This window comes from Gopherus flavomarginatus, chromosome 7 (assembly GCF_025201925.1).
Source record: "Gopherus flavomarginatus isolate rGopFla2 chromosome 7, rGopFla2.mat.asm, whole genome shotgun sequence".
In the NCBI taxonomy this organism is placed as follows: domain Eukaryota; kingdom Metazoa; phylum Chordata; order Testudines; family Testudinidae; genus Gopherus; species Gopherus flavomarginatus.
In genome coordinates this window covers 37572407-37594086 of record NC_066623.1, presented here as the reverse complement: position 1 = coordinate 37594086, position 21680 = coordinate 37572407, and the positions used below count along the sequence as shown (strand labels likewise).

The 21680-nt window shown below is 50.7% G+C and overlaps 1 protein-coding gene across 2 annotated transcripts; it reads left to right on the top strand.

Annotated features, from left to right (window-relative positions):
- The first annotated feature begins 3066 nt into the window (after positions 1-3066).
- Positions 3067-15986, top strand: DND1 (DND microRNA-mediated repression inhibitor 1). Of its 2 annotated transcripts, none has more exons than XM_050962491.1 (5): positions 3067-3147; positions 7676-7793; positions 13684-14145; positions 14739-15158; positions 15935-15986. In XM_050962491.1, exons 1-5 carry the CDS (start codon positions 3124-3126, stop codon positions 15949-15951), a joined length of 1041 nt encoding a protein of 346 aa, XP_050818448.1. In that variant the 5' UTR covers positions 3067-3123; the 3' UTR covers positions 15952-15986. The 2 variants fall into 2 exon arrangements, with proteins under 2 accessions (XP_050818448.1, XP_050818447.1); XM_050962490.1 differs by lacking the exons at positions 3067-3147; positions 7676-7793 and adding exons at positions 10149-10571; positions 13446-13549.
- Positions 15987-21680: the final 5694 nt, after the last annotated feature.

The following is a 21680-nucleotide window of genomic DNA, read 5'->3' as shown; positions in this document are numbered from 1 at the left end:
AGTAGTGCTGTGCCGAGTCTTCATTTATTCACTCTAATTTAAGGTTTCACATGCCAGTAATACATTTTAACGCTTTTAGAAGGTCTCTTTCTATAAGTCTATAATATATAACTAAATTATTGTTGTAAATAAGGTTGTTTAAATGTTTAAGAAGCTTCATTTAAAATTTAAATTAAAATGCAGAGCCCCCCGGACTGGTGGCCAGGACCTGGGCAGCGTGAGTGCCACTGAAAATCAGCTTGCGTGCAGCCTTCGGCATGCGTGCCATAGGTTGCCTACCCCTGTTTTAGATGCTCTATGCTGCCCAAATTACTCCAAAAACTCTTTATTCAGTGCTTTGTATCACTTGATAATCCCTTGAGCTCTCACAATGCACTCCCCTGCATAAACCTCAATATCTTTTTAGACACTTTTTTGCTTCGGCTGCTGCCTATTGGGCTAAGTTTAATAGTAAGTAGGGTTTATTAGCTCTTCTTCCTCTACTATTTTGGTGCCATAAGAACTATACTATAGCCCAGAGGTGGGCAACTACAGCCCATGAACCATTTTAAGCTGGCCTGCAAGGTCCCGCTGGGGAGCGGGGTCTAGGGCTTACCCCTCTCTGGCGCTCCAGCTGGGACGCAGGGTCAGGGGTCACACCATGCGGCTCCTGGAAGCCACAGCATGGCCCCGCTCCAGCTCATACACTCTCCAATGGCCCCCTCCTTTGCTCCAATTGGAGCTGCAGGGGATGCCTGCGGATGGGGCAGTGTGCAGAGCTGCCTGGCTGCACCTCCATGTAGGAGACGGAGGAGGGACATGCCGCTGCTTCTGGGATCCGCTTGAAGTAAGTGCCACTTGGAGCCTGCACCCCTGAGCTTCTCCCCATGCTCCGACCCTCCCTGCCCTCCAAACTCCTCAATCCCAGCCCGGAGCATCCTCCTGCACCCCAAACCTCTCATCCCCAGCCTCACCCAAGCCTGCACCCCCAGCCAGAGTCTGCACCCTCCTCCCTGCACCCCTCTCCCTCAGCCCAGAACCCCCCGCCACACCCTGAACTAATTTCTGGCCCCACCCTGGAGCCCACACCCCCAACCAGAGCCCTCACCCCGTCCTGCACTCCAACCCCAATTTTGTGAGCATCACAGTCTGCCATACAATTTCTATGTTGCATCCGACAAAGTGGGTATTTACCCACGAAAGCTCATGCTCCAAAACGTCTGTTAGTCTGTAAGGTGCCACAGGACTCTTTGCTGCTATGTCTAGATGTGGCCCTCAGGCCAAAAAGTTAAGTCCACCCCTGCTATAGCCTGTCCAAATGTTAGACATTTCTACCCCCTGTGCACCCCTTCAGGCTTGTAGAATGTGAAATGATTTGCTTCTGAGACCATTCACCTAACCTTTGTCCCAAATATTCTCACTCAAGATTATTCTATAAAACAGCTACAATATTAAGTCTTAACAACTGCCCTTCTTCTGTTTCAAACCCTAATGCTAATTACACGTTTTTGTCCAAGGCTGGAATTTTCAAATTTGTCCAAATCCTGTCAAAATGTAATGGAAGTTGGATATACCTAATGATCTGGGCTTTTTGGAAATATTAAATATATTTTTGGAATAGTATCTAATATCTAATATTATTAGAAATATTTTTGGAAATATTAGAAAGTTGCATGCATTGAAATGTAACCTAAATCACTTTAAAACAAAAGGTGAATTTTCAGCAGACTGTCATGATTCTATACTTAAAAGTAAAACTCAAAAGCCAGATATTGCTTAAATTAATGAGAAAGCAGCTCCTATTTTTCTTTAAAGGTAAGAGGGGTTACACTTAGCAAATTTTTTTAAATGTAGGAACTGGCAACTGCTTTCCAATGACCAAGAAAGAAAATTGCAGTTGCTACTTTCTCAGGCATTTAAATGGGTGGTGAATTATTAAAGTCATACTGTCAGGAACACCTTCATTCTTTATTAGAGTATCAGTATATGGGAGTTTTCACTGAGATAACTAGTGGTGTTACAGAGAGAATGGACTAAGGTTCCTAAACAAATAGAACAGGATCCAACCCTAACACTTTTCTTTGTCACAAAACTTCCACTGACTTCAAAGGGCACCTCTGATTTAATAATACTTAATTTCAAGGTGCTACAAGTGATCACTGCAGTTTTCCTTTAAAGCTTCTTCTGAACAAACCAGAGCTGTGCTGGGTTGTGTTGTGTTGGATAGGGCTGGAAGAGGGTATATTAATTCTGGGAGAAAAGTAATGAAGAACTGTGTCTTCTCCATGAGTCACTTTCCCTGACAAATCAGAACTGGGTGGGTTTGACTGGCTCTGGTGCCTGCTTTCTTTTCTGGAGAAGCTAGTTGTGAATACCTAGCTGTGAGTGTCTGCAAATAACTCTTTACTAGCCGTGTTCAGGTAGGGCAGCACACAAAGCGCACCAGAACATCTTGTCTTTCTCTGACCCTGCTAGCAAATGCAGAGACATTTCATTGCCGCTAAGACAGCGCTGGCTCTTGAGCAGTCTCCACTCCTCTTCTGTTCCCTTATTTTGTTCTGCATTTTGCCAGCATCAAGCCCTCAAGGTTTGGCAGTAGCTGGGCCTGTGGCTGCCAGGGCACTGGGCTAGTAGTTGGGGGTTTCTGCAGCTATTACTTCTCGTGGTCTCTCTCATTAGTGTGAGTGTCGGCACACTAATAAGGGAGCTAATGGGGAAGGGGAGGGGGTTTATCTGCATAACCCTCCTTCAGCGCTCTGGAACAGAAAGAAGAGGCAGGTACTATCCGCCTAGCTGCTGCACGTGGGGGGATCAGCTGGGGCTCCCACCCCTTCCATGGGGAGATTGCCCGCGTGGCCCCTGCCGGCAGACCTGGCGCGGGAGCTGCTGGGAGCAGCGCCCCCCTCCGCAGGCCCCCTTGGGCTGTAACTTTGTAGCGAGGCCCCGAGCAGCAACTTCGACTCAGCCGCTTCGCCCTGGGTGCCGGAGGGAGGCCAGCCCCACCCTGCAGCCAGAGGGCGGGGTGCGCCCAACCAGCGCCCAATGAGCGAGCCCCGAGCGGGGCCCTGGAAGCTTCCAGGCCTGGGGCGGGTATAAAGAGGCGGCGGGCGCAGCCGCTCCGGGGAAGGGTTTGGCTGGCGAAGCATGGAGGGCGCGCTGGAGGAGCAGGTGAGTACCCCCGGGCTTTGCCCCAGCCTTCCCCTGCAGGAGCCCGCCTGGGTGCATGGCGGCGCGAGCGAGGGGACCTGGGCTCTGGTACTGAACACGTGGTCCTGGGAGCCCTGGGTAGCTCCGGCCGCCTCTTACTTCCCACCTGAGGGCACGAGGAACCTGCAGCAGCCTCGGGCAGCGCAGCCGCTTTGGCTGTTGCGGCGCCTTCTGCCGGCACAGGGCTCCTGGAGCGGGGCTCAGTACTTCCTTGGCCCAGGGGTCGGGTCCGTCCCGTCCCGTCTGCCCGCTGTGAGCGGCTCCTCCGGCAGGGGGCAGGGCGGGGCTGCCTGGCGCGGGGGGCGCCGGCTAGGAGGCCTGTGCGGGGTTGTTGTCATCCCTGCCTTTGGGGTGGTCGCTCGAGTGCTCCCTGGTGCTGCCCTGCTTGGAAGGGGCAGAACCGGCATCGGCTCTGCAAACTGGCCCTGGATGGCGAGTACCAGGTTCAGGCGCCCGGCGGAGCCTGGCTGCCGGTTCCGGCCCGTTTTGCTGCGGGTCTTGCCAAGGGGCTGAACTCCCGCCCTGGAGACTCCCCTAAACAGGCGCTTTGCGGAGAGGAGACTGCCCCAGGGTCCAGGAGCGTTAATGAACTTGGATCCCCTCTGCGACCTCTTCTTCCCACCGTGCCCGTGGGTCCTAAGAGGCTGGGGAGGCGCCCTTGTCAGCATGGAGGAGCCCGGAGGTTGTGTGAGCCCCGACAGGAGGTGTCAGACCATGCCCGTCCCCTGAGGCGGAGCAGGGACGTGGGTGGAACGGCAGGGAAGAGGTGGGGTGGGGTCTGGAAGTCGGTGTCTGTGGTACTGATCCCTCAAAGGCTTGGAGCCTCCAAACAGTCAGGGCCGGTGCAACCACTAGTGAACTAGGTAGTGGCCTAGGGCAGCAAGTGGTTAGGGGCGCCCAGGGCTGTCCTTAGGCATAGGCAGCTGGGTAGGGCACCTGAAAACTTGGGGCATTACTGGGTCTTAGTGGCCACCCTACCGGTGTTCCTGTCCCTGTTCTGAGCCTTCCTGCAGGCTCTGAGGCTCCCTGGGAAGGGGATCTAGTAGTTAAAAGAGGAAAAAGTCTCCAGCCTGCCAGAGCTATTAGCACGACACTCAAACTGTTAGAGCCATTCAAGGGGTAATGAAGACATTTAGCAGGTATTTGCCAACCCCCAGGTATCTACTGTCCGTTTCTAAAAGTACTGACAAACAGTTGTGCATAACTGTAATAGTTACTTAGAACACATCAGTCTACAGGACCTTAGTAAATTAGTGAGTTGGTGTAGATTATAAAATCACATCTCTAAAAATATCCTTGCATAGAGTTTTAGATACGCAAGCATCTTTAGCCTTAAGTGCTGGGATCTTCAGACATATGGTTTTTTAAATAAATTCTTCAAAAGACCTCCCTTATCTAAAATACACATTTTAATTACTGTATTTTAAAACTTACTTCCAAAGTCTTCCTGTCCTGTCTATTCATTTCTCCCTTTCGCCCCCACCCCACCCCAATGAAGGAAGCAACAGCCCTTTGCTTCTAGATAACTGGGCAAAGTGTTTCCCTTTCTTTACTTCTGACTATTGGATGTTTTAAGCAAAATCAGTACCTTAACAAAGGATTTCATATCTTACTATGCCTACCTCTTTGGAAACATATATTTTTTTAAAGTTGGTGAAATGTCATAAACGTGTATTGTTATGGAGATCACACAGTAAATTAGTGTTCCCTTTTTCTAAAAGCAATGAACATAGTTATGAACACACTAAAACCTCTGTGACTGATCAATTTAAAATGTCTGTTTCAGTGAGTTAAATATGCAGTAATCTGGAATGAGTACATTTAAGAGTACACTTAAAATATAAAGTCAGTTTAGATACTGATTTAAGAAAATGTAAAACAAAGAAGAGCTGCATCAGGCATTCCATAATATTTAATGTTGTATTTAGCAAGACAGCCGACTAACCCTTACTACAAAGTTTTTGCAAATAAATGTCTGACAAACTTCAGGGCATATCAAAAAACCTGTGATTGACATTTTTTATTCCCAAATTTAGTGCTTTTAATTAGGTACCTTCTGTGTGAGGGAGAGGATACAGGGGTTTCTGTGGGGAACTATGACTCTCTGCCACCGGGGGGGCTGGTTGTCTTGTTGTTTCTGCCTTGTCCCTCTGCCCCCGCCAGCCTGCAAGCTCAGACTGCTGTCAGGCATATGGGCACCAGTTTAATAATACTGTTTAGGGCCCCATAAATCCTAAGGACAGCCCTGGGGGCACCAAAAAGTGGTGCCCTAGCTGGGCAGGGAGAAGCTGCCTTCCGGGGAGGCACCGGAGAGCCAGAGTGTCCTGCTTGCAGCAGCAGCAAGCCCCAGCCATGGAGGAGCCGGTGCAGGGGGGCAGGAGCCCTGCAAAGGCGGTGGCATTGCTAGCGGGGAGCAGCTGCGCCTCCTGCCCAGGCTGCAGCCTGGCGCCTCCCTGGGAGACTCCTGCAGGCTGCAGCAGATGCTGCCGGGCGCAGGGCCCTGAGCCAGCTCCAGGAGGGGCAGCAGTGGCTCTCACTCCCAGGAGCTGCAGAGCCCGAGTGTGGCAAGGGGGGAGCATGGGGGGTTTCTTCCCCGCATGCATGTGCTGCAGGAGCCTGAAGTCCGGCAAAGCCACTGAGTGGACTTGGGGTGGGGGCTGGTGGGGTGGGAAGGGCTCACAGGGGGCTGTGCACTCTCCAGGGGAGTTCAGGGGGCAGGGAAGGGGGGGGGGAACCTGGTCTGGGGAGTAGCCCTTGGCCACAGCTGGCCCCTGGCATCTATAAAGGCTCGTTGGGTTTTGCCCCTCAATGAGCCAATGTTATGGGGGGCAGAGAGGCGCAAGGTGGAAGTTTTGCCTAGTGCGCAAAATATCCTTGCACTGGCCCTGCAAACAATCAGAGATAAATTAATATAACTCTTCCCAGGATTTAGCTACAAATTTTGGTTTTCATTATTTGTAAATGTCAGTCTGTTTAGGCTGCCCTGGCACTATCGTATGTTAATAGTTCTGGCACACTTACTGCCTGTTCTGGCTGACACTCATTTCCGGAACTGCTCAGCTACCACTCACTTCAGCTGGCTGTTGCAGCCAGACCGTGTTTTTCCTCAAGAGATGCAAGTGGCTTAGCTTTAGTGGCAGGGTGCTGCATTCCCAGATTAATGGCGAAAAACTATCTTCATAAAACAATTTTAGAGCCCAATAATGACAACTCAGGCTTCCTCCCCAGTTTATCTTTAAATGGGGAGGGTGAGGGTGACTTAAAATCTTAACATGCATTGTGGCCATCTCTGCCTTTTCATGTTGTGTTGAGCCCCTGTGAGTGCACTGGCATGTTGGATTCTGTGTGCAGGGAGCATTGTTGCTAGTTTAGAGAACTAGGGAGTTCAGGGCCAATCACTTTCTTGCTTTCTAATCTCTACCTTCTGGAAGGATTTTTTTTCCTGCTTTAGAAAAACAGTACAACTAAATATGTACTAGCTGTAGAAACTAATGTTGAGGTTTGAGGGTAGTCTCTAAAATGCTTGCCTACATTGGAAAGCTGCACTGTTAATGTAAAGGGTGACTGCTAACCCAGTCTAGTTAAACTAGTGCAGACCCTTGTGTAGATGCACTTATTTCAATGCAAGTTAAACTGACTTCTGATCACCTTAAGCTAAATCAAAACATGCTTGTTTTGAAACCAGAATAAGAGCCTCTACACAGAGGTTTGCACCAGTTTAATTAAAGTGGTTTAAAAAAAAAAACTTGAGTGAAACTGATGCAATGGTCGCATGTAGGAAAAGTTTTAAGAACTCCTTGTTTTATGGTATCTCCGTACCCAGGAAAGATGCTGATATCTCTTTTGGGTAGGGTATGGGAGCTGCCACTTTACCAATACTTCTCCAGTCTTTTCACTATAGCTGAGTTGCAACTAGGTCTTATAAAATGCAGCTTCTAATTGGCGTGAGTGAGTCTCACAGCAGTATGGTATTCTCTCTGGCATCCTGTTCCAGATGTATGTCCTGTCTTAGCATCAGTCTGAGTTGGTGGCAGTCTGACTGCTTGCTGCACCTTTTTATGTATTACTCTTTAATTTTTCTCTAATACTGAGGTTTTTGTCTTGAAAACCTTCTGCAACCTGGGAGCTTCATAGGTCCTCATCACCATGGGCTGGGTGGGCGTGAGTTGATAGGCTCCCTGCAACACAGGATCTACCATGGCTCTATTTAACCAGACCAAGTAGGTGAACCTTGACTGAGCAGAGCCACTGAAGGTCTCTGTGATGTAAGGAGTCTTGTCACATGTTCTCTCACCCTGGAGAATAAGAGTGCAGTCTATGAAGTTTTGCATACCAGTTGGTGGTGGTTTTTTGGAGAAGAGTTGTAAATGGGTGTCTGTCTACTGGTGGGATGGGTCACTGCTAATGTGCTTCCTTTGAAGGCCTCATCTGTGAAGTCAGAAATAACCACTGGGAATTTGGATAAAGTGTCTGTGTGGTTCCTTGACAGATGTGGAGTGATGCCATCAATCAGAACAATAAAACAGCCCTGTTGGCCTGGGTGAAGGAGACTGGCATCCAACTGGTGCAGGTCAATGGTCAGAGGAAGTATGGAGGCCCTCCCCCAGGTATGTAGACAGCTTTTTCAGTTGCTTTAGGCATAGAAATACAGTCACTCTACTGGTTCCAAACTGCTGAATCTGTTCGCAGCTCTGTAGTGGGTAGCAATGAATGGAAAACCTAGATACGTTTCCTGTTGAGGAACTGTGTGATTTACATAAGAATGGCTGTACTGGGTCAGACCAAAGGTCTGTCTAGCCCAGTATCCTGTCTACTGACAGTGACCAATGCCAGGTGCCCCAGAGGAAGTGAACCTAACAGGTAATCAGGTGATCTCTCTCCTGCCATCTGTCTCCACCCTCTGACAAACAGAGGCTAGGGACACCATTCCTTACCCATCCTGGCTGATAGCCATTAATGGACTTAACCTCCATTAATTTATCCAGTTCTCTTTTAAACGCTGTTATAGTCCTAGCCTTCACAACCTCCTCAGGTAAGGAGTTCCACAAGTTGACTGTGCACTGTGTGAAGAAGAACTTCCTTTTATTTATTTTAAATCTGCTGCCCATTAATTTCATTTGGTGGCCTCTAGTTCTTATATTATGGGAACAAGGAAATAACTTTTCCTTATTCACTTTCTCCACACCACTCATCGTTTTATATACCTCTATCATATCCCCCCTTAGTGAACCTTTTCTAGTGTCAGTATATCTTGTTTTGAAGTGAGGAGACCACATCTGTACGCGGTATTCAAGATGTGGGTGTACCATTGATTTATATAAGGGCAATAAGATATTCTCAGTCTTATTCTCTATCCCTTTTTTAACGATTCCTAACCTCCTGTTTGCTTTTTTGACTGCCGCTGCACACTGCATGGACATCTTCAGAGAACTATCCACGATCTTTTTTCAGATTAGTTGTAGCTAAATTAGCCCCCTTCATATTGTATGTATAGTTGGGGTTATTTTTTCCTAATGTGTGTTACTTTACATTTATCCACAGGCCTCTGTGTGGGGCCTGTGCCCAAGGTCTTTGGGGACGGGGGGAAACCACCCCCCATCACGAACTGGCAGAGCGGGTTGGGGCTAGATCATTCCGCTTCCTGTCACCTGGTGATTGCAGGATGGGCCTGACCCCGCACTCAGAGTGGCGGGAAGTGGAGTGACCTGGTCTCAGCCTGCTCCGCTCAGCTCCCTGGGTTCCCAGACTTAGGGGGCAGGGAGGAACTACCCCCCAGCACTCACCGGTGGCATGGCTGGGAGCAGGCTGGGGCTGGTTTGCTCCACTTCCTGCTGCCCAGTGAGTGCAGGACATGCCTGACCTCTGCTGCAGGCCCCTGGCATGTAGCTCAGGGGAAGGGGTGGAGTTGGGTGTGGGATTTGGGGAAGGGGTGGAGTGGGGGCAGGACTAGGGCGGAGCAAGGTGGGAAGTGGTGGGGACAGGGATATGGGGAAGAGGTGGAGTGGGAGTGGGGGCAGCTTTCCTGGCCAGGGGATCAGGCTGGCTGCTGGAGCAGCACACGACTGTGTAGGGCACCAGGAAATTTGGGGCACCAAATTTCCTGGTGCCCTACGCAGCTATGTAGTTTGTGTAAGGATGGCCCTGGCGCCGAGCTGCTTTTGCTCTGCTTGTCCTGCCACTGTGCCTCTCCTTGGCATGTTTCTGGCTCACTCAGCCCCTCTCACTGGCAGCTGGGCCCAGGCAGGGAGCAGAGGGGGCAGGATGGAGCCACTTTGCACACCAGGTGAAGGTGGCCACTCTGAGGCATAGCTGCTGCCTTGGAAAGCCCAGCTGTGGAGGCAGCAGTGGCCCAGACCTGGATGCTGGGGACCGGGGGCAAGTAAGAGGTGTACTGCCCCTTCCCCTCCACCCCCCAGCATATTTCCAGATTGGCCTTTGTCCCTAGCAGCTGGGCCAGGGTGGGAGTGGAGGAGCTGGGCTGCTGCCGCTTCCCCAGCTACCTTGAGCGGCCACCCTCAGCCAGTGGGAGAAGCAGCTCCATCTCAGCCTCTCTGTTCCCAGGTTGAGTCCAGCTGCTGGGGACAGAGGCTGAGTGAGCATGAAAGTGGGGATGGGGGGTGGAGAGAGGTGCAGTGGGAGAAGGACAGTGTCTCCCAACCGCAGGTAACTCTCATGAAGGGAGTGTGGTGACCCTGGATGGGGATGGGTGGGTGCTGGGGAAGATATTGGGTGCTTCCTCTGCTCACCCTGAGTTTGGGGCATTGCCGACCCCCTCCCCCTGCTGAAGTTTCCATAAGGGTACTGGAGCTCTTGGAAGACACCGTGGTGCTGTGAGTTTCCAAAGGCGATGGGCCCAGCTCAGAGGCACATGCTCGCCATACCTGTGGCTCCAGCCCTCCAGGAGCTATGGGATTGGCTGCTCTGGCCCAGGGACATGGGGCTGCAAGGTTCCTCCCAGAGGTGACACATGGGTTGCTTATGTCAACCCCCAACCCACCCCCTCCCTCCCCTAATATCAGCAGGTACAAGTCATGTCTGGCTACAGATAAAACCAGACTGACCATTGGCCTCCCTGGCTTCTGACATGCCTGACTCAGTTCCTTCACTTTCTTGTGGCACTGCTGCTGATCCCTGTCATTCTCCTTGTCCTGTGCTACCTACTCATAGGTGTCCGTGTTTCTACAGCTGGATTGAAGCTATGCCTGCACAGCTGTTTCTCCCCACAGGCACAGGAGTTCCGATATCTCCTGTCCACTCCAGGCTGGAGCGTGGCTGGAGTGTATGATCAGCCGGTCAGCTGCAAACAGCAATGGAGATCTTCTGGGTGTGCTTGCCAATCTGGACAGTCAGGAAAAGGCACTTCAAAAATTTGTGGGACTTCAAAGGTGGGAGTGGCTTCTAGTCTCTGAGTCCTGGGCAGTGGAGTTGACAGTTGAATGTGTCAGGCATTGTGGGACACCTGCTGGAGGACTGTTAGGGTCTACATAGGTAATGCAGGGTCTACGCTCGCACTGTCAACCTCTGTATGTCAACCATGGCTCAGTGCTGCTCGGGAAGCTGATATTACTGTGTTGGTGTAATGGAGACCTTGCATTGGTGGGAGGTGAGTTTACACATAGACATGCACAACTAGGTTGATGCAAGGCAGCTTATGTTGACTGAACTCTGTAATGTAGACAAGGCCTGGGTGTGCTCCACCTCTCTCTCTGAAGGGATAGGGGAATGGCAGGAGTTGTAAGTTGTCAAACACAGAACAAAGAAGAAGTGTTGGTGGGATGTATAAACTAGGAAAAGAGCACAAATGTATCAGCCAAGGACAGAGAAGGTAAGCTGGGCTGGAAGTCTCCATGCAGGAGAAGCAGTTCAGTGTGTAGAAGTCTGATGAGGCCAGGGACCCTACTTAGCTCCCTGAACAGAGCTGGTCTGCCAAGAGCAGGGTGAGCTAGTGAGGGGTGTTGCAGCTAAGAGGTTTTCTAAATGATCTGTAATCTGAGGCATGGTATACTCTACAGTTAGGTCGACGTTGGGCAGCTTACATCGACCTAATTGTGTCAGGGTCTACACTGCAGCCTTGTCCCACCGATGGGGGAGGCAGTTGGGGGGGGCCCTCAGGCTCCTTCAGGGAGCTGTCAGCAAAATTGAGGCTAGGGTCTCAGCTGCTCACACTGTCCCTTTTAGGTCAGTGGAAGAGCTTCTGGTGAGGATGTGCACCACCAATCCAAGGAGAGTAGTGTAGACATGCACCACCACACTAATTACTATAGTGGTTGTAAGTTGACCTAGTAGAGGTTGATTTAGGTCTTTGAGTATGTCTACACTATACACTTGAATAATTTTCTCTATTAAAGATCAAGGATGTGTTCGATTTCTGTGCAAAGTCTGTATTGTTAGGCATTCACAGCTACCACTTGATCCCTCAGGGGTACTGAAAAGGTTCATGCTTGGGGCCCTACCAAATTCACAAGCATGAAATATACATCACAGACCATGAAATCTGGTCTCCCCTGTGAAATCTGTCCATTGTGGGGATGGGAGGGGTCATGGTATTGCCACCCTTACTTCTGTGCTGCCTTCAGAGCTGGGCAGTCAGAGCAGTGGGTACCCAGCGTGGAAGGAAGTGACACAGCCAGCAACAGCGCAGAAGTGAGGTTGCCATGGTATGAGGGGGTTGCCACTTTTTGTGGGGGCAGGGCTGGCCTTACAGGTGGGTTATATGGGCAACCACCCAGGGTGCTGTGGTTGAGAGGGCATTGTCGTCACCCTGCCCCCCACACATAGCCAACCCAATGCCCTTTAACCTCTGAACCCTGGCCCAGAGCTGGGGAAAGGGAGGGCTGGGGGGCCTCGGCTGGGGCTTCTGCCATGCACCAGACTCCAGCTGCTAGTCCACGCTGGTCTGGGGAGGGACAGATGGGACTTCTTTGTCCCCTGCATGGGCCACCCTTGGGGCTGGGAGAGACCAACCTCTGGGACCCTCTCCCAGCTGCAGGAAGCTCAGCAGCAGCCAGCTAGGAACCCAGCTCTTCTATGCTGCTGGCACTGGCACTGACTTCAGAGCTGAGCTCCCAGCCAGCAGCTGTTGCTCTCCAGCAGCAGCACAGAAGTAAGAGTGGCAATACTGCAACCCCCTACAATTGCCTTGTGATCCCCCCATGATCCTGTTTTGGGTCAGAACTCCCATGCTTACGACACCATGATGTTTCAGATTTAAATATCTGAACCCATGCAATTTAAGTTGGTTTTTTTTAAATCCCATGACCATGAAATTTACCAAAATGGACCATGAAAGCATGAGTAGGGCCCTGTGAAATTCGAGTGGCCTTCTGGAGGAGGGTATATTTTTAAGATGGAGTGGGGGAGGAGTGGCTCTGAAGGGTCAGCACTGAGCCCAAGGTTCTCGGGGCGGGAGGGGTTCTAGACACAGGGTCTGTGCTTTGAGAACATACCATGGGATCCCCCAAGACTGGAACAGTCGGAAGGCAGGGGGGTCCTGTTCAGGCTCCAGAGACTAAAACACCTGGGCACCCAACCCAGCAGCTGGGTTCCCTCGTAGCGGCTTGGTGGGTGGCGGAGAGGGAGGATGTGCTGTGAAGGGAACAGGGTGGATTGCTTTAAATCGAGGCCTTTGAAGATCACTGATCTTCAAATCACCAAGCAAAAGCCTCTGTTAAATACTGATTTTTAATTAACTTTTCCATTTGTGCTTCAGTTCTTTTCTAAAGAAAGGTGCTGTCTTATTGGTTAGTGCACCCATTAAAACGTGTTGCTTTACGACTAAGTAGAGTCTTGACACTAGATTTGGTGCATCTTTTTGCTACATGTATTTAAGCAACTTTAGAGCTTTATTTTCAGAGTCTTAATTGTATGGTTTTTTTAGTATGTTAGAAAATGGTGACTGATACATGATTTGTCAGGCTCCATTAGGATGGTAACTGGAACTTAATTAAACACAATGGCATATTTTTTAAATAAAACATTTAATACAGTACATGACCTATTTTGCCATATTTGTAAAGCAAAATTAGATTCGAGGGAAGACCTCTTCCTACAGAAAAGCAGCCTTTAATGCCAGGTTTTTGATGATAGCTCCTGGATTTAACTTTTTTATTTAAATATTTTAAGCAATTATTTAATCAGATTTCATTTTAAACAGCTTTACTTATAAAAGTAAAACTTTTATAATTAAAAAACAAAATAAAAAAAACTTTTACGTTTTTATTGCCCGTGAGAGGGTTCCCCTGTCCTCTTCCACTGAGCAGGACGGCCTTGCTTTTTACTCTTTTGGATCTGCTCCAGCCCATCCAGTGTGCAGAGCTGGTGTCAAAGGCTCATTGCCTACCCAGGATCCTTCTGCAGATAAGGGGTAAGTTAAGGCCTGGTTCACTTTGCCCCACTGTGGCACAGCCTCTTGTCGCACAGAGTTTCAGGGAAGCGCAGTTGTTGCAGACTGGGTGTCTCTCACAATCTTACTGCTTCGCTTTTGTTGTGTATCTGCAGGCTGGATCGGGGAGCCCCCTCCATCCGGCTCAGAGGTATTCATTGGAAAACTCCCTCAGGACATCTATGAAAACAAACTAATTCCTCTCTTCCAAAGCGTGGGCATGCTGTATGAGTTCCGCCTCATGATGACCTTCAGCGGTCTCAACCGTGGCTTTGCCTATGCCAAGTACAGCAATCGGCGCAGTGTGCAAATCGCTATTGCTGCTCTGAACAACTTTGAGGTGCAGAAGGGCTGCCCCATCATGGTTTGCAGGAGCACTGAGAAGTGTGAGCTGTGTGTGAATGGCCTGTCATCCTCAGTGGAGCAGGGCCAGCTATGGACACTGTTGCAGGAGCTGACCATGGGGGTCCTGAACATTTCCCTGTATCCCAGCCCCTCCCGGAAGGGGGGACAGCTTGCAGTTCTGAAATACAACTCCCACCGAGCCGCAGCCATGGCCAAGAAAACTCTAGTGGAAGGTAATCTACCTCTGTGGGGAGGAGCAGGCCAGGGCAAGAAGAGTCAGAATGGAAGGGGCGTTGCAGATCCCACAAATGGCAGTGGCTCTCTGAGCACTAGTCTGGGAGTAGTGGGTCCATGAATCTTTTGGTCTACTGAAATCTCTCTTGTCCTGACAGGCTGGTATTGCCTCAAAATGGCAACACTGGTTGCCATCTTGTCCCCTTCCATATCCATTTGGATGTTACTTTTGTCTGTGACTGCCCCAGCTATCCTGGGGTATAAATCACCAGGGCAGAAAGGAGAGCTTGAAAATGACAGCAGAGCTGTGGCTCGTCCCTCAGGATAGATGGGTTTGGGAGTGGGGTTTTCTCTAGTTTAGGCCTATATCTGGTAACACATAGCCATTGTCAGTGTAAACCTAACCCAGAACTGCAGAGAACTATCACTAGTATCTCACTGTCTTATGTCCAGTACCTTTGTGTGTGGAGGAATCTTTGTGCATTCTTACTCCCTCTTGCTTTCTTGCCTGTATCTTGCATTTGCCGTCCCCATTCTCAGCACCAGGCGCACCAATGCTCTGAAACTGATACCTGCTTCCTCTTGTGCATAGGTAACTTGGGCTCGTATGGAGAGGAAATTGAAGTGGATTGGCTGAAAGTAGACATGAAGCAAAAACTCCGTGCCAGCTCAGAGAGAACCTTCCCAGAAAGCTTGCAGCCTGCTGGCTGCAAGAGTGGCAGTCCGAGCCAGATGCCTTGTGGTGCTATTACGTGCCCTTTGCCGCAGGCTTTCTGCGTGTTAGACTACCTGAACGCACTGTGCAAGAAGCAGCAGCTGGGAATCCCTGTGTTTCTGACTAAATGTGTCCAAGCGAACCCTGATGGCTGGCTGCGGTTCTGGTATCAGGTGGTGATTCCAGGTTATCCATCCCCCTTCAGTGGGTTTATGTGGATCAAACCTGATAAGTCTGGCTTGAGTGGACATGACAAGGCCAAGAATGCCATAGCACTGCAGCTGCTCAAAACTTTGGGTGAGTCCTTGCATGGCTGTGCAGTGGTCTTGGGATCTGTTCCCCTCAGCCTCAACAGCTAGGGCATTAAAAACCCAGTGTCTCAGTTATGGGGATGCTGTTGGACCAAATTCAGCCTGGTCTTGACCCTTTTATGTAGGGCTCGGAAAGAACCATAGAAACATTTTCCACATTCTTTCCAGTGGAACCCCAGGGGTTGATAGATGGTCCTCTTCTGCATGCCCAACCCTGCCATTGCAGCTTTGTCCTTATGTGTGAGACACTTCCGGTAGAGTTAGAGACCAGGCATGAACGGCCCAGAGTCTGGCTGAGGGGGAAATTCTGAATGAAAGTGAAATAAGCAAGTGAGGAGGAAGATTAAATTAAACCTTGAAATAATTTTCATCTTGGAAACCTCTCCTTGCGTGAGGCATTTCCTACCCTCCAGGTTAGGGGATGCTAGTATCTCCTGTTGCCTTTGGGATTGCAAGGGTGAGAAAGGGAGCAGGAATCGAAGGAATGTGAAACACCTCCTGCTGGAGGGTAGGTGAAATGCTACCCAGTGGAGTGACTGTCTGGGTTATGCGCTTCCTGTGCTAGCACTCCAGTGGCTGGAGTGTATTGATGTGGGCTGAAGTTGGAGGAGGAGTTGTGAACTGCAGGAAAGGCTGGGTAAATGGTCTGTTTGGGAAGGGGAGGAGTGTTCATGCATGGGGAAATGGGAGGGGTGGGCTTTCTCTCTGACTGCTTAGCTCTGTATTGCATATGGCTCTAATTCTCTTTTCCTTCCCCAACAGGGTGCCCGGTGGTGTAGGCTGGATGTTTCCACAGAGCCATGCGCTGCCCCCTTGCATTCCTGTTGCGGGCCCCTTGCAGGGAGGAGGGGTAGGGCTGATGTGCTGACGTTTTGTAAGCTGGTTTTACAGGACGTGGATACTGAGCAGAGGCTGCTTCTGGTCCCTGTCTGTTTTTGTGTTTTCTCTCAGACGTTAGTTTGACACAGATTTGTGTTAGGTTTTTTAAGTGTTTTTGTTCTCTGCTCTGACTGTGCCCAGGTGGGCTAACCCAGTGAGATGGGAGGAGGCAGGTGTCATGGGGACTCCCACTTAACATCATAGAAGGACAGGCTAAACTGGCCAGGCAATGAAGGACCCCATCTGCATAGGTCATAGAGGATGCATGCTGGGCAGCTGGGTGAATCTGACCTGGCTCGAAGATTTTTCTTTTGTTCTGTTTGGGTTTTATTTGTATTGAAATACACCTGCCAGCATGGTAGAGAGGGAGATGTTCAGTGCTCTTTGGAGAGGGCCTGGGGAAATCCCTGCTATTAGACTGGGCAATTAATGACTGTCCCTGGCATGTACAGCACAGAGCTAATTGGTAGCAAGCCCTGCAGGTGCACTGAGCAAACCTCTGCTTCCCCTACCCCCATCTGGGGGAAGGGCTGCTTTAAGTTCCTGTGCCTAAATCTTTTTCTCTTGGCTTTTTGTTTGACTCATTCTGTTAAAGGTTGTTTACTTTGTTTTAGAAGCTTGGTTGAGTTTCTTATTGTGGCCTTGGCCAGTGAGGTCAGACAACTGTCCTGTGAAGCAAGGAAGAGCATGGGACAAGTGCTGGGTGGGAAATACCGCCTGCAGTGCTGCCTGTTCCACTGGCCTAGGTGCTGTTTGGAAGAATCCAATGTTCTCCGTTGGAAGCATTCCTCCTGGGCTGAGTTGTGAGCAAAGGCCTTTCGTGAATCCTGCTAGTGCCTAAGTAGGAGAGGGTTACAGCCGGCATGCTGATGGGAGCTGTTTTTAATGAGGAAATGGTGACCACCTCTGAGGCACCATGGTATTTATGAGCAAGGGACTGTAAAGAAGTGGCATTTGGGTCCTCTGGTCCCCAGTGGTATTGATAGTCCGTGCCGCTGTGTATGAATGGTCATTCAGACTCTGACTGAAGGGTTGGAAGGTTCTATTAAAGTAGCCTGAAAGGCAACTGCTGTGTCCTGTCTTCTCTGGGGTATGGTGCCAACAGCCTTTTGGGGCCCCCCATATGTGGAATGGATCCTGCCTCTGTCACCAGTGTTGGCTTGGGCTCAGGGAGTGGGTCCTCCTCCACTGCTGGAATGCTGAGTCGCCATCCTGCTAGGGCTGGTGGGCTTCCTTGTCAGCAGCTACTCTCTTCCTTCCCCAAAGCCAGGCCAGTGAGGTGCTGTTCTAGAGTATCCTCTGGCTGCCTAGTGCCTGCCCGCAGCAGCGTGAGCTCTGCTCTTCCCACTGCTTTATCTCCAGCATTGGCCTGTCCACTCACATGGCATTTGGGCCTTGAAAAGCTCAACCTCATCTCTCCATTAGCTGATGCCTGGGGCAGGCAGGGTTAGGGAGGAGATACTGGGGTGTAGGGAAAGTTGCTGGCAGGGGGCTGCTCTGTTCAAGGCCAGCCACTGCTGAAGGTAAAGTGGAAGCGTAAATGCTTCAGAGAGCAGTGGCAGGTGCTCGGCCTCACTCCCGGTACTGAGTGTCTTCAGGGTCTGTCTGCTGGTGAGCTGCCCTGGCCTTAAAGAACTTGAAGGGGTGGCAGAAGCTCTGCTCCTGAGCTGGAGCTTGCAGGATTTTTGAGAGGGTTTTGCAGGTGACAGCAAAGGCTCAGCTAGGAGTGAAGCACTTGCCTCTTGGTGGCTGATCACATCCTCTTGGAAAAACCAACTGCCCCTTCCTTGGGAGTTCAGTCAGCTCAGGACAGCTGCACCCATCTTCCTCCACTGTGGGCACCTACTTAATTTCTCTGGCTTCCTGCTGTCACCTTGTGGTGATGGAGACCAGTTTGTTCTCTCCCTGCTGGGAGTGGGGGGCGGGGGGGGGGTAGCGGTCCATGCTGCAGTTCACTGCCCATACTGCAATATTACCAGCAAGCCAGACTGCATTAACTGGCCATTGTCTGTGCTTTGCTTCCTCTCCACTGCCTATGCCTAGAGTAACTGCCTGCAGTTACACCAAGCTGTTTTTAAGCAAGTACACTTATTCTTAATGTGAAAACTTCTTGAAAACACTTTATTTAAAAAAAAAATAAAAAACCCATCCTCCATCCATGCAAGGTACAGTGCTTCCTGGAGCTCACACCCACTCCACCCTAGGCCCCTGCTAGCTGTACAAATTCAGCATTCACAGATACCCCTTTCCCCCTGGTACTAGTTCATAGCTGTTTGATTCAGAACTAGAGCCTAGACTGGGCTGACTGGCCTTTTTATTGATGCAGCTCAGGCCCTTGATCTCCAACCTCTGCTACAGGTAAGCAGCAGCAGCCTCTGGACCTGTTTGGCAGGCTTGGTTTTGTGTCAAGGAATTTGCATTAACTCCTCCAAAGTATTTCCCAGGAAACCCACTTCACATTTACGGTTCCAACCTGTTCATTCTCATCTGCCACCTTGTTCAATATAGTCCTTGAATCCCCTAGTCTCATGTCACATGTTCCCCTAGAGAGTACACCCTAGCCCCATAGTACAGAAACTCCCTTAATTCATAAGGTTTCCCAAGGATCTGCTGGCGATTTGCCCTGTCACATTTCCCCTCTCTTGTCAAGCTCTTCTGCTGTTACGAGGCTAGGGGCATTCCCCATCTCTTTGTGGTAGGGGGGCGTGGGCAAGGGATGTACATTGGCACCCTTTGGTGATTAAAAAAATCCCAGCTGGGACACAGTCTGGCTACTCCATACTGCTGAATGTGCTGTCTATGGTGTGGAAAGCCCTGTTGGAGGGCTTGGTGTAGGAGAGCCAGAGCAGTGTACTCACCTCTCTGGACTCCCTCCCCTCATCTCTGCCCCAGCTCCTTAGTGCCTTCCCATGAGGTGGCCTTTCCCCTGTCCTTCCTAGCTGAGTGCTTTCTGGAATGGCTTGTAAACTCAACTGCAAGACCCATTCACATGGAAAGGGACTGTGCTGTTTTTTGTATGACTCACTCCTGCATGGGTGGTGTTGCTTGTCTCTGTCTCAACCTGTCAGGGTGATCATGGCTGTCCTCTGCATGAACTGGTGCAGGTAACTGTGTGGTGCCTTGGACTAGTTCTGTCAGAGCAACTCTTCAGTATGTCTCCATGTCTAAGTGCTGTTAGGGCGTGAGATGATGGGAACCGCTGGCTTGGGTGAACCTGCTCTGGCTTTGTTTTCCACCCCACCATGTGCTTAATATTCAATGTGTTGGCACCCAAAATCACTGGTCACTTCTGGAATTCCAGGCCTAACTTGACACCTTTTTTAAATGAGGCCTGACTTTGGACAGGCTGATACCAGGTAACCACACTGAGCCCTTGTACTGCCGCCCACCTGTCTACTCACTTCTTTCTGGAAATGGAGGAACAGAAACCCATCCTATACCTAGGCCTAGGGCAGGAGAGGAGAGAAAAGGCTGTGTCCAGGCCAGAAGCAGCTTGGGAAAGTGCATAAGGCCGGGTGTTAAAAGATGAGCTGCCGCAGAGGACACACAGGCTTTGTACATCATGGAAAAGCCACCAAAACATCTCCCATCCCCCTTCTCGCTCTTCCCCCAATCAGGAAAGCTACAGCTAATGCAGGAGTGGTCAGCTATATAGTGGAAGGTTGGGCTTTTTTAATCCCTTATGTGAAGGGCTAGGTATGTTTTAATGAAGGTCAAGGGATGGCTGTTTAGTTTAAATAAGTGCTACCGGAAGGCAGTGTGGTATAGCTCCTGGGGCATGGAACTGGGATTTGGGAATGGCATTCAAGTCTTCCATCTACTGACTTGCTATGTATGTGCATTACTTAATCTGTTTCTCCTCCCACCCTTTGTCCAGTTAGAGGAGGGTGGGCAAACTTTTTGGCCTGAGGGCTACATTGGGGTTGCACAACTGTATAGAGGGCTGGCTGGGGAAGGCTGTCCCTCCCCAAACAGCCTGGCCCCGGCCCCTGCCCCTTCCCCTTCCCACCCCCTGACTGTGCCTATCAGAACCCTTGACCCATCCAGTCCCCCTGCTTATTGTCCCCTGACTACCCCCTCCCAGGACCCCTGCCCCTATCCAAAACCCCAGTCCCCTGACTGCTCTGACCTCTATCCCTCCCCCCCAGGACTCCCACCCCTATCTAACCACCTTCTGCTCCTTGTCCTCTGACCACCCCCTGCCCCTAACTGCCCCCTGGGATCCCACCCCCCAGTCTGCTGACTGACATCCTGACCCCTGTCCACATCCCTACCTCCTGACATTGCTGCTATCCCCCAAACCTCTGCCTCCTCCTCCCTGACTGCCCCCCATTACCCCCTCTCCCTTACCTGACCCCTCCCCCCCACCCCCTTACCAGCTGCAGGAGTTCACAGCTGTGCCACCAGGCCAGAACCAGCTGCACTCCCAGGAGTAGGGGGCCAGAGTGCAGCTCTGTGGCAGGGGGTGAGGGGCCAGGCACTAGGCTCCCTGACTGGCAGCTCAAGGGCTGGGCAGGATGGTCCCGTGGGCTGTAGTTTTGGCCATGTCTGAGTTAGACTGTCGCTTGGGCAGAGGGACTGTCCTTTTTGTATATGTTGGGTACAGTACCTAGCACCTGTTCTTGCTTGGGGCTGTGATGCAGTGGGAGCTTTTTCATATTTTGTGTGACTATTGTGTGTGCATCTTTCTCCTGTGCAGTACATATTTAGGTGGGGGTGGGGAGGCGAAAGGTAGGTTTACTCTTTGCAGAGAGGATATGTAAGCTCTGTAGTGTAGCCAATGGTGTAGCTGTACCTATGCAGTGCTGCTAGCCCAACCACTCTGTGCTGCCAGGAGAGAACTCTCCCATCAACTTAATTACTCCTAGCCACCCCTGCTTGGGTGGGTAAGAGTAATTATGTTGGCAGGAGACACACTCCCCCTGCCATAGCAATGTCCATACTAGTGCTTAGGTTAGTGTAACTGACATCCCTCTCGGGGCTGCTTACTCACACACCCCTAAGTGACATAACTTACACTGACATAAACTGTAGTGGGTTTGTAGCTTCAGTGGTACAACCATGATCAATACTGAGCTGCCTGGGGACCTACTCCCAGGTTGAGGCCCCGAAGACAATGGCCATTCCAGTTGTCCATGCACTTTGTACTTAGCAACAAAGGGCTGGGGATGGCCCACCCTCTACAAGAAGTCTGTGTGGTGTGACTAACAGACAAAGGACTGAGGAGGGCCAGGTGTGCTTATTAAGGTTGGGCTGCTGGAGGCAGGAGAGAAGCTTCTGGACTGGGCCTAAAGAAGGGCTCAACACTAACCCACATGGCCTATTCTGTAACTTTCTGTTCGCTGGTAACTATGCTGTGTTCCAGCCATCTAATAAACCCTTCTGGCTAAGAGTCACTCCTGCAGCAGGGAGGGGGTGCATTGCTCCCTTTGTGGGGGCTCAGTCCAGGGGGCCTCACTGCAGGGAGCTCACAGCATGAAGCAGGGGAGTTGAAAGCTCTGAGGTTTGATCTTAGGAGACAGAGAAGCCAAGAGGCCTCCCCTAGTATGACCGCGAGGGGGCTGCCATACTGAATGGGCTCTCTGAAAGAACATGGCCCATGGAGCCATGACAGGGGGCTCTGACTTTT